This window comes from Notothenia coriiceps, unplaced genomic scaffold (genome assembly GCF_000735185.1).
Source record: "Notothenia coriiceps isolate Sejong01 unplaced genomic scaffold, NC01 NC01_scaffold00026880, whole genome shotgun sequence".
Classification (NCBI taxonomy): domain Eukaryota; kingdom Metazoa; phylum Chordata; class Actinopteri; order Perciformes; family Nototheniidae; genus Notothenia; species Notothenia coriiceps.
Genome location: NW_011359581.1, coordinates 15,620 through 28,483, shown reverse-complemented (window position 1 = coordinate 28,483; position 12,864 = coordinate 15,620). Strand labels below are relative to the sequence as shown.

The 12,864-nt window shown below is 40.7% G+C and overlaps 1 protein-coding gene across 1 annotated transcript; it reads right to left on the bottom strand.

Annotated features, from left to right (window-relative positions):
• Positions 1-1,990: 1,990 nt before the first annotated feature.
• Positions 1,991-10,629, bottom strand: LOC104957362 (sucrase-isomaltase, intestinal-like; the record flags this gene model as incomplete). Its single annotated transcript, XM_010784984.1, has 6 exons — positions 1,991-2,098; positions 5,100-5,219; positions 6,204-6,335; positions 9,572-9,697; positions 9,834-9,946; positions 10,463-10,629. Coding segments are annotated over 6 exons (766 nt in total), but the record flags the coding sequence as incomplete, so codon positions are not given.
• Positions 10,630-12,864: the final 2,235 nt, after the last annotated feature.

Sequence of the window (12,864 nt, the reverse complement as noted above, 5' to 3'; positions counted from 1 at the left end):
TATTTAGATCGTCGATTGTATTTTGTAACCGACCGGTCTTATTAGTTACTTCTCATGTTCTTACTAGTCGTACCGTCAAATATCTTATGTGTGACTTGTACATGAGTTGGTCCTATGAAATAGCGGAAAAGTAGTGATAAGAAAGGATTTCGGGATTTTAGATACACCCGACACGCTCTCCTTCCTATTTTATTCAATCGTTAGTATGGACACTTGAAACTTATTTGTTCAGGGATTTTTCCGGTGTCGTTACAACCACGTCTTTTGTCTCGTCGGGTGTTAATTTGCAGAGCCGTCCGTCCTACAAGTAGTCTCACACCAAAGACTTTTTTTTCGGTTTGTTTAGATGCGGACAGTCAGACATTTTTACCCTTCTTCTCGCGCTCTTTCACGTATAGTGGGTGTGCGTCGGTATGCCGTAGGTGCACTGCTTTCTCACTTCTGCTACGCTAAGAAGTGACTTACGCGGACTCGCCACTTGTCGTTGCGACTCGTGGTCGAGGACCATGCGGACGATTCTTAGACAGTCTTTGGAACAGTTTCCTAGTGTTTTGTGTACTCCGTTGTGAGTTGTCACGTACGTATGGACATAAGTATTTAGTCGTATTTGTATATGAAGTAGTTAGTACAGGTTCTTGTATAAACTTACGCATAGGTAAAAATTGTTTTTGTTTGATTTAATTGTCGACGCAAACTATTAAGTTTCTCTACACAAACATTTTTACTTAGTGTATGTACATGTAGTAGGAGACTAAACTACCCAATGATATAGTTCACTACAACAACGTACAGGGTCAGAGGGACGTACGACATGAAAATCCGTCCCCCGACTCCGTCGGCGTCGTCGAACCCTTCGACAAAGAACTGGGGTCGACGTCCGTCCTTCAATGTAGGTAGGTGTGCAACTCCACAGTGATCGTAAAGAAGTTGTAAAGGTAAAATTAGACTCTAAGGCGGTACACAGTTGAAGTTTTCCTTCAGGTGAGCGAGCGTAGGAAACCGTGGATTCATTGTTAGACACGTGACGGTGTGTTGTACCGGACACAGAAACAGACAATTTAGGACATTGTAGTGTGTGTGTGTGAGGGTGTCAGAATAACTTCTTTCATTCCACGTACATTTTGATTGACTTTAATAATATCGCGCGTCCCCTACTTTTGTAACACCATGAACTAGTTATACGAATTGTAGCCGTATCATAATTTATACGACTACATCATTATGTTCATTATGAATCGAATCGTAGGCGATGTCTAAGCTCGTTAGTAGATTTGTATAGTAAATACTGGCTGAATATCGGGTGATTGTTCTAATTTGGCGAAAATACTGTATGTGTATTATATCGATTTCTACCTTTATACTCGACTGTAACGTGTAACATTTTGTCATGTACATTCTGAAGCAAAAGCGAAAATTATAATTCGTCCAAGTGTATACTTTACGTCTGTAGAATCGTCAGGTAAAAAAATAGAATCATATGTCAACCCTTCTTCTGCTTTCTTATCCGGTGGCTTCACGTACGACTACTTGTTCCACGTAACACAAAGTCCGTCACTCGCAAGTCACTTGTATGGTAGTGACTAATTTGTTAGCGTCTCCGTCTCCATTGTTTCTCGGTGGTGTTGTAATGGTCCGTACGACAAGAGTTGAAGGTCCCGCTCGTTCGTCCTGTAAAAACGGGCCGAAGGAGGTGCCGGGTCCTTTTAGGAGGGGTGCTAATGGTGGTAACACCCGCTCGATCGAAACGAAAGTCGTCAGGTCTTCTACGTTTTGTCGTCGGTACAAAAGTCGCTGTTTACAGAAAGGGTCGACCCGACCACCTTGTGTCTATATTCGTAGCGACTGTCTGGCTCCCGTCAGTGAACCATCTCGTTAATAGCCCGGCTCGGCACCCTTCCAAATGTTTGTGGACTCGAAAACGAACAGCACCGCAATGAGACTCCATACTACTAATTGAAGGAGTGATTGTTCATCGCGTGGTCCGTCGGGCTCAGACGGGAGAAACATCCACCGTTCGACCACTCAGCACCACGTCGTCTCGGTCGGTTTGTTTTCGTTCGACGTTGGTTTTTCCCAAGTAACGCAGCAAAAATAATGACTGTACATGCAGGTGTAAGAAACGAAAATTACCAAGAGAAATCCAGACACACGCATTTCACTCCATTCACACGCTCACACGCCACACCTTGTATTTCTCACGCTGAGATTTCTTTCCAGGGTACCGCCCACCAAGTTGCGCCGCAATTTTGTAAACAAACTAGGCTTGTTTGAGACGCCTGCACTCCACTAGCAGAGGGCTTCATGGGAACTTTCAGGGGAGCCAGAAGTTGGAGTACCAAACACCGCTGCCAAAATCTCACTCTGAACTCTGTTCAAAACTTGAGAGCGCTATATATATATCTTTTTTTTCCTATTTTTTTTCTTAAAGAAATACATTTGCTATTGAATAAAAAAAAAACTAAAAGATAAAACAACAAATAAATAAACAGATAAATAAACAAACAAATAAGCAGATAAATAAACAAACAAATAAACAGCAAATACATAACAGAGGTAAATGATATTCAAGAAAAGATAAAATAACAAACCAAATAAATAAAATAAATAGCTTACGTTCAATAGTTAGTTAAATAGTTAACTTTCACAACCTAACAGCGCACTAACACACAAGCAGCAGGAGGAGACTGATAGGGACACCAGCTTTCATAGCTCTACCACGCAGCATTCTCCACTATAAGAATCACCTCTTTCTTGCTACAATTCAGCTGCATCAATCAAATACGATACAAGGGCCACACTTGCTAAACATCAGCAGTGAGAACAGACAATCACGCACACCAACTTTCAAGGGGTCTACCACTCACCACTAGCTAGAACCATAAGGTACATGTAAACAGCATGATACTCTCTAGGGCACAAGCATTGGGAGAAGCAAAAGCTTGGCCCTTGGAAATGTCACAGATAGATCTGAGAGATGTGGAAGTGACAAAGATGAAATACAGAAGGAGGGGGGGATTGATGAGAGAAAGAAATGGCAGAGGAGAAACAGGATAGAGAGACTGAAGAGTTGAGGAAGAGAACAGAGGAGAGGAGAAATCGATAATGCAATAGAAATCTCTGGACGTGACTGTGTGTTAGAAGTCCTCCTTAATGACATGTATTGAGAAAAATGATTAATCCACCAGGGACAGGCTGTGTGTGTGTGTGTGTGTGTGTGTGTGTGTGTGTGTGTGTGTGTGTGTGTGTGTGTGTGTGTGTGTGTGTGTGTGTGTGTGTGTGTGTGTGTGTACTGTGTGTGTACTGTGTGTGTGCATTTCTTGGAGTGAACCCCTCTGTAGAGCATTAAATCTCAAGGTTGCTCGACGTTAGCTATCTTTTACCTTTACTTCCTCTGCCAATAACTTTACAGCCCCGTTTGTAGCAAAGATATGAATCATGCTTTCGTAAGCTCACGTGCACACACACATAGATTTATAGGAATATGTTGTTGGCAGGTAGTAAGAACTTCAAGGTCAGGGCTCATTGATGGTCTCTCACAGGTATCATCTCTTCTTTTCCAGCCATTTCTCCCTCCTGATAACTCTAGATTTTGCTTACTAATGCTGACGCCCCGTTAAACACCTCCAACAAATCTGCTGGCATTTGTAACTCGGTCTCTCTCTCTATCAAACGTCTATTTGTGTGTTTTTTATGCTCCCTGTCTGTCAGTGTGACTATATTTTCTACAACTCAGAAAGTCCTCCTACATTACTTTTAATGTATTATGTGTGTCTTTCTTTATTCCTGCCTTTTTCTCCACCCATGTTCCCATCTGTCATGTCTACCTTTTACTTGCTCTTGTCTCTCCCTACTGCATTGTTTACACCCATTCGTTTTTGCATCTGTTCTTAAATCATGGGCCACGAGAAAAAAAAAAATCTTTTATCTTATCTTTGGGAGCAATTAGCTGTCTTAAAAGCAGAATAAATAACTGTGTATCTACTCTATCGCTGACACAGCTACCGCAGAGGTCGCTTTGGAGAGACCCAACTGTTTTAATAACCAGGACACATACTGTATATTGTTATGTAAATAACCTAGAATCAATTATAATCCTTCACATGCGTGCACAGACATAAAGTACACACAACCAGGAATAGCTTCTCATTTCGAGACATGGATACACACACACACACTTTTTCTTTCGCTTGCTGTCTCTCCCGTCCACACACTCGGACACCTAATCTGTGGTGCGTCGATGCAGAACATTTTAAGATTAAACACTAATGCGGAATCAATGCATATGTTTGACCTGTTATAAACAGCATGAAGAAGCGATTTGCCGAGGGACTGGGCCTAATCGTGTGTGTAATCAAAAGCAACACTATAAAAGCATGGGAGCAGCAGACTTTTACCCCCCACCTCCACCTCTCTCTGCGGGAGAGAGCTTTTTAAACACATGCTCTGTGGGGAGAGGGATCAAAAACTTAACATACTGGCTTAAACCTCCATTAGGGAATATTATGGCTTGATGGACTGTGAGCCACAGTCGCACATATACAACGACATATAACTGCTTATAACTGGAGTCATATAATGCAGAGGCTCAATGGCAAAGTGGACCTTAAGCATTGTTTCATTTATATCGTGGAGTCATGGAGCTAGCTAGGTCTTTTAGGTACATTAAGGTCCAACATTGTAATATTACCCAATTATTTATTGAGCGTTGTGGCATGTTCCTGGAATCCACTTGAGTATTTATTTCACAAAAGAGAAATGTACCCTACAAACGGTATTACAGACTTAATGAAAAGACTGTCTACAAATCCCCCTCTCATTTGTGTTGAATTAGGTTATGTCCAACACCCATTTAACACCTGTGTTTGACCTGTGCTCTGCAACGTTAAGTTTGAACCATCTAAACGATGGTCTCTGTTTCGAGCCATTTAAGACTCACACAATCGGCCTACGTGTGTTGGAGTCTTGGTTTAATAAAGGCATTACCATTGGAGGAGGAAATGCTCGAGTGGAGATAAGTGTCTCATCATTGGCCACTAAATGTATTGTTTAATCTGAATGCCTGCTCCAGTTGTTTTCCTTAGCACCCACATGCAGCTCACCTCTCCTAACAGTGGAGTTTCTCCGTCTGAATCCGTGATCCAGGCCTTCTGCGCAGTCCCGCGGTCAAACGCCTCATACGGAGCACCCCCTACCCTCTTACTGGTAGCTACTGCGGGGTCCTGGGGAAACAGAAATGCACTCATAAGAAAACAACACATATACAAATGATATTTATAATAACTGTTCATAAAGCACAGGTGAGTCGCAAAGCTGCTTATCGTCTACCTGCCAGTATCGTTTTGTGTAAGAAATGTATAGTAGGGGTCTCCAGCAATTACAAATGCCGGATGCTAACTTGCATATGTTGGGTCATTTTTACAATCAGCAGAAGTTGTGTTGAATTGCATTAATTATAGTCTATTATGGCTTGATTTTGGACAATGTTGGAGTTGTGTTGGGGGTTATTGAGGGTGCTGAATCAATTTAGGGACATTTTCAATTTCCAAAATGGCAGTTTTAAGAAGTGGGTAGATTTTGATAATTCGGTTGTCCATTTTCAAGTTTATAGGATGCTGGATCGATTGGATTGGGCTGATTTGGAGGGTATGTATTTCAAATAGTAAGCGTTAACTTCAACAGGTGAAAGGTTGAAGGACATTTCTTACCACAATGATCCAAACAAAGCAGAACATGTACATTTGAATTGACAGACCAATACATTCTTAGTTGAAACCTGGATATTTGAGGTAACAAAGGCAAGTATACCAAATTAAAATATATCACGATAGCTAAATGATATGCTTTAAAAAGGGAGATAAAAACTATATAATAAAAACGCTGTGTGTTTAGTGGTAGGTGTTACTTTTAAGAAACACATCATATTGTTGCAATGTTCTGGGGTTTATGCCAGAAACAATAAAAACATAAATTGAATATGGTTTTTGAACTCTCCCTGTGAAAGCAGATCATTAATGGAGTCAGGGATTTGAGATGGAGTTTACTTTTAGACAGCGAGAACAAAAAGTATCTGTCATGCTTCATTACCAACCTGACATCACTATTCGACAATAATACACGAATAATAATACCATCAACAACAAACACATTCAAGGTGTTGTTTTGTAGGGATGCTTAAAGGTTACATTATCAATGTGTCTTCTTACCAGGATGAGGATGTATTTCTGTCCCTTCTCATGAAGGTAGTCGGCGAACTGAGGCAGCTCATTGAAATTAACTTTGTCGTAAGTGAAATCTTTCTTATCCTCCATGTAGTCGATGTCAGTGTACTGAACGTCCTGCATGGGTAGAAAAAAAAGAATGTATGGGCACTTCATTAACACGACATAAAATAACTACCGTAATTTTCGGACTATAAGCCGCGCCTTTTTTCCCATTTTTCGACGTGAATAACGGTGCGGCTAATCTATGGATTTTTACAGGTTACAGTCCACCACCTTTAACTCTATGGGCTCTATGGCCGGTCCGCGCCCCCCACCTTTAAGCGGCGGGCTCCAGCAGGAAAAGCTGGAGGCCGGAAAAGAGTGAGACAGGTAGCGCGCAAAAGTAAAAGTGGAACCGAGAGTGGTACGAGAGACAGAACGAGAGCAAGACAGACAGACATTGCGAGAGCGAGACAGTTTGTCCCCGTACCACTCGTTGAAAACCACTGCTGTAGATCACTGCCGGTACGTGCGCTGGGAGCGCACCGTTTAAGTTTGAAAGTTGTAAAGTTTGTGTGTCTGAAACGCTATGTGATACAGTACAGTATACACAGCACAGTACATGTTCTGTAGCTACTATTGCACTAAATGGTAACACTTGAATACGTTATGCAAATATGCAACTTGTTTGTTGAAATGTTAATAAATGGGAGCTTCCTCAAACAGCCATCTCTTTCCCGACAATCCCCTCTGTGCACGAACCCTTACATATGGTAATTAAACATTAAAACACCTGCGGCTTATAGTCCAGTGCGGCTTATATATGTACACATCATTCAATTTAGCTGCTGCGGCTTATATTCAGGTGCGCCTTATTGTCCGAAAATTACGGTATTTCATATGCAGTTCATTAAACATTTTTAAAAAGTGTCCTAGTCTTGGATACCTTGATGAGTTTACTTCAAATAGGTTGGATGTCATTAGATATTCAAAGCTTAATTGGAAATGCTAAGTTGATGGCATGGCTTCCATGTATTAAAATACCATTTGCATTGATTTAATGAATTAAAAAGGTCTCTTAATGCCATTTAAAGGTAGCCAGTCATGCCTCCACTCCCCTGCATAACTGGAACACATCCACTCATAATTCTGCATCTCTAATGTGAATTCATAATACAGTATATTTACCATTTCCTTACCAACAAACACCCTATTAAGCAAGCCACAGCTAAAAAAAGTTGTATTGCGATCTTGTCTGACCTGCCTTAGCTATATTTTAGAGACCTGCATGGTGTGCTAACTGGGATAATGTGCTACTAAACCTTGGGAGGACAATGGGAGTGTTAGCACATCCTTTTTTTTTTTACTGTGCATGGGACTTATGCTTGCTCCCTGTCTGTCTGTTGTCTGCCAAAATCTACTTCACATCGATAGAGCAGATGGTCGGGAAGGCACTGCCAGATCCTTCCTCTAATGGTAATCAGCTCCAGACATATTAGGGAGAATGTGATAATGCCCTCTGTGGTCTATCTAATGGTTATCAAATATGTCCCTGAGTACAGCAGGAGAGGAAGCAGCTGCATCTTAATGTCTTCGGTTATGAAAGAGAGATAAGAGATTATCCGAGTGAAATATTGAGATAGGTTAGTAATGTGTTTGCGTTTAATCTTTGAATAAGACAAGGGTTCAAAACGCGTCAATGATTGGCGCAGTCTTTGCTGACTTGTGATACAGTTGAAATGTTTTATGGGAACGTATAAAAATTCAGATTGGGAGTTTACCTTAGTTATTAAGGAAGGGAAAGTACATCTAACAGCGGCGCTCTGTGTAGATGGGACTTCTTACAGTTATTCCCAGGCGAAGTTAACCAGCACAGGCTCCTTCCCAAGAAAATGTCAACCAGAACTGGTATTTATCAAGAGTCTCAGAAGGGAAGAAGTGTTGGGAGTAGTTTGAGCATTCAGATCACGATGAATGAGATAATAAAAGGATCTTGCTCAATTGATCTTTGATCAGCGCTAACATTCAGTGATGCTTGAAAGATAGTTGTCCTGGGATTGAACCTAGAGCCCAGTAGACTCTCCAGTATTTGACAGAAAGCTGGATTACCCCGTCTAGGCTAAAGGCCATCGCTATCACTCTGACTGTCTCACAAAGTCCTGCTTCCGCCTTCACATCACGTCTCCACAGATAGTGTAGTGGTTAGGGCTCTTGCCTCTGGAACCACACAGAAGTGCATGAGTGGTTCAACTTTAACAAGGGGTGAGCAAGGTGAATTATCGATTTCCTTCACTTTCCCCAAACCAAAGGTAGGAGCTGAATAAACCCTCTGCTGCAGCTATTATGCTTTGCCACAGCTTGACTTCAGACAGTTGGTGATTGAAATGCATATTTTGTTTTAAAGAAAATAAGCCTGGGAAATATCTCCCAACATTTGACATCTGAGGTTAAATTGAAAGACCTGCCTCTGTGTTGTCCCTAATTTGCATTCCTTGATCTGCAAACTAAATCAATAATGTGTTTTCATTCCCGAGACTGTTGTTGATTCATAATGAGCTCATGCTTCTGATACTTTGGGTGGATTTCGTCACTGTTTCTCAGCAACCGATTGCCTTTTTCTCTTTGTCACAACAAAAAGATTGTGTGAATGGACCGGAGAACTTGATGCCCGACCTTTCATCCTGTCTGATAGGCTTTTATTGTTCATTTTCATTGAGACAATAAACACAGTGCAAACCAAATGTCACAGGAATGTAATTGCATACAATTTTCCGCAGAGAGCTGAGATATAGATTGTGAAAGTGGAGTAGGGGTTTATTAAAGTAGGGCGCCATCAATTAACAGCAAATTCCTTTTGCCATAAGGTGTCGCTATAACTTCGCCTCAATAGGGCTGTGTACATGTGCTCGGCAAAAAGCAGTTTCATGACGAAATGGCCGAGGCATTGTCATTTTATAGAAACTTAAGATTTTTAAACATTTGAATCCTTAAGGCCTCAAAACTGTCTTGACTGAATTTGAAGTTGATAGGTCTAAATCTGTAGAAAGAGTTTGTTAAAGTATGACTCCTGGACAAATAATAAAGATAGAGTGTTTGAAATTGGTTTTCAATTTATATTATTTAACTATATTTTCAGCAATCCCTCAACATGTGCATACTTGAATGAGTTTTCAGTCATGGCAAGAACCTCAAATATGCCTTCAAATGCTTAAACTATTTATAAGAATAATACAAATCCTACCGGTTTTAATAGTTCCTCCACTCCCTAATTACAAAACCACAGATTGCAGAAGCAGCAATAGACATACAGATGGTCCTATATATGTATAGACGGCCTAAAAATAAGGAAAAGCAAGCTGTCAGGATCTTACATATGGGATGCCCGCAGCACGATTCCTCTCCACTGTATCTTTGACCTCTTTCAGGCTGCCGTAGTTCCAGCGAGAAAGCTGGAAACCCAGGGACCAGTAGGGAGGAATGACCGGCCTGCCAATGAGCTGAAACAACAGCGGACATATTGTTATTGCAATTACTGTGCCAGGGCTGGCTACTCACAAACCACAGAGAACCTCATATATATATATCTTCTTATGTAACACATTCCTTCTAAAAGAGTATTTGTTTGTGCCTCACCTCGAGAAACTCCTGCACCACTTGTTCTGGCGTGTCTCCAAAGAGGATGTAGAAGTCAAGGACTCCACCGATCGTCCTGAAGGTCACAGCAGGAGCTGGTTGCAAAGTCACCTCTGAAAAAAAGATGGACAAGCATGATAAAATGCCCTTCCAAACTATTTTGAACCGGCAGTGACTCTGCTTTGAGGGATATCTATTGTTGTGCAGACATGAGACAAGAAGATGTGTATCAGTCAAGACAATCCACGAGAGGCAAAAGCAACACAAAGCTTTTTACATCAAGAGGCTATAGACATGAGCAAGAGGAACATGTCAGCAGGCGTTCCCATTGCTTTCAGTCATCTCCTTCATGGAATAAAAGAGCCATGCAATATTCTCTTTGATTTGTCAGCACCATTTTTTGATTGAGGCAACAGTAGATCCATTTGGGTTATGAGGATGAAGCATAATATGTGCCCTTGAACCATTTTGAAAAGTGCTTGTGAAATAAATGATTATTATTCGTATTCTCTTTTCACACTGCTGCCTTTGCAAAACATGTTGATGTCTCTTTTGCTGCCCTGAGAACAGTGTGATGTGTTCATGTCGTTTGTAACGTGTATTTGAGTGTGTTTTGTGTTTATCTTCACCCATAGCATTGCTGTTCATGAGAAAGACCCCGAATGACTTTCCGCTCTCGTCTTCCAGACAGAGGAAGAAGGGATAGTGTCCGTAGAGGTTGTGTGTTCCCTGAGGGGAAGGCAGAGAGACAGAGGGATGAGGGAGAGGTGTGAGGCACGGGGGAGATGTATCGAAGCTGAGGAGGCACGTTGGGACATTGCTGCCTAATCAGCTTACAATGCATTCAATTAGAAGCCCTTTGGGAAGGAGAGGACACATGTTGGGAGCATGTACACATGAAACTTCAACACATGCACACACACTCACATACATACAGACAGAAGAGGATTAGGGATACAAAAAGGAATAATTCAGACTCAGAATTCTGGCTTTTTCCCAGACACAAATTGAAATTCTGTGAATAAAGTCAGAATTTGAAGGAAAATAAATATCTCACTTGGTCGGATCTCCAAATAAATGTCACATGCAGCCCTAATCTTCTTCCTTACGCACACACACACACACACACACACACACATACACACACACACACACACACACACACACACACACACACACACACACACACACACACACACACACACACACACACACACACACACACACACATAAATCCTAGGTAAGCTTGTCAACTGTTAGCCTCCCAGTACACAATAAGGCCGGTGTAGCAGTAATATTAAAACATAACAAGTACGCATATGGTTCCTTGAGTGAATGCATCTCACACACACACACACACACACACACACACACACACACACACACACACACACACACACACACACACACACACACACACACACACACACACACACACACACACACACACACACACACACTGTTGTTGGCCACTCTCACTGCCAAACCCCAGTTTTGCCTCTTGACACAAATGCACACCTTCGCATTCACACAATTGACCCCCAATGATTTCAGCCTCCGGGTGAAAATTGGCCGGCAAATTGTGGGAAATGTTGTTATCGACAAAAAAGGCTCTGTTATTTTAAACCTCTTCTAAGCTACTGGTACCAGCTACATAACATATACATATAATAAGTTATGTGTATATTCATGTGTAAGCAGAAGTATGATTTGGCGATCTCTTATCATTCGCTGTGGGTGTGTTTGTATGTTTGTGTGTGTGTGTGTGTGTGTGTGTGTGTGTGCGTGTGTGTGTGTGTGTGTTATCTGATCCGGATGGTTACTAATTCCTTTTCTTTATGGCAGTCATTTTTGACCGGAAACACGAAGACGACAGGAGGGTTAATATCTGTTTTTAAAAGGGTTTTTTTTTCTGGCCCATTCACTCTTTCCCAATGTAATCACATGATTGACAGAAAAGTTGTAATACCTTTTTACTGGTATTATTTAGACTTAAAGCATGTACTGCTAGATATTTATTTTTCTGGTCTATATGTGACTTTTGCTACGTTCCAACATCTAAATGATCATTGTGTAACCTTTGATACACAATAAGACACTCTCAACGTAGTATAAATTCTAGGTTAGTATTGATTTTTATCTTATGATCCTCTACAATAAATAATTTTCCCATAAATGCTATTAATATTTAACCATGCATATAAAGCTTTATGTATGAAGACTCCGGAATAATACTGTCATGCACTCTTATATAATGCTTGAGAAAGGAAACCATGCTGTTATATATTTTTTTTTCTAAAAGTCATTGACATTTTACATTTATCCATCAAACCTCTCCATGTATTGTTAGAAAATAATTACCATGCATTTGCCAGATTTAAAAGCTCTCTCTGCATGTCGGTCATGAATTAGAGTAGATGTGTAATAATTTGTTGGCGCAAATCAGTATTTTTAATCCTTGAATTGCTAAACAAGTGTGCAATAATCCCCCTACTCACACCCCCTTCTAATTATTGGTGTCAATTTGTACTAGAAAAAAACTGAAGTTAAAGATTTGTTGAGTGTTATTGGCTAGCTGCTGTGTGGAGTGTAAAATTACTGATTTCATTCATAATAATTATAGTTATTGAGTGGAATCCATTTGTTCATGCTGTCTCCACACTCTCTTTTCCACACAGTAATAAATGGACATTTTTTCAACCCTTACTGTTTGCTCTTTGCTAGCTAGCTTTGGCCGTTAGGTGCACACAAGGGTGTAACTTTGGTTTGAGAAGTGGGGGGGACACAAAATAGGGGGTCCTTCGCAATGAAAAATTGTTCTCGATTTAATTCCATTTCCTGCCTTTCTACAAATATATTAGGGACTATGGTGTTAACAAATCCAAGGAAAATGTGTAGTGTATATAATGAGGAGAAGATTTTTGTCTTTAAATTGAAGTTAAATGCATCAATCTGGTGCACTTTATTTATGGATACAGCTTTCAACACTCATATGAAACAGAACTGTATATATTGCAATACTCCAAAAACC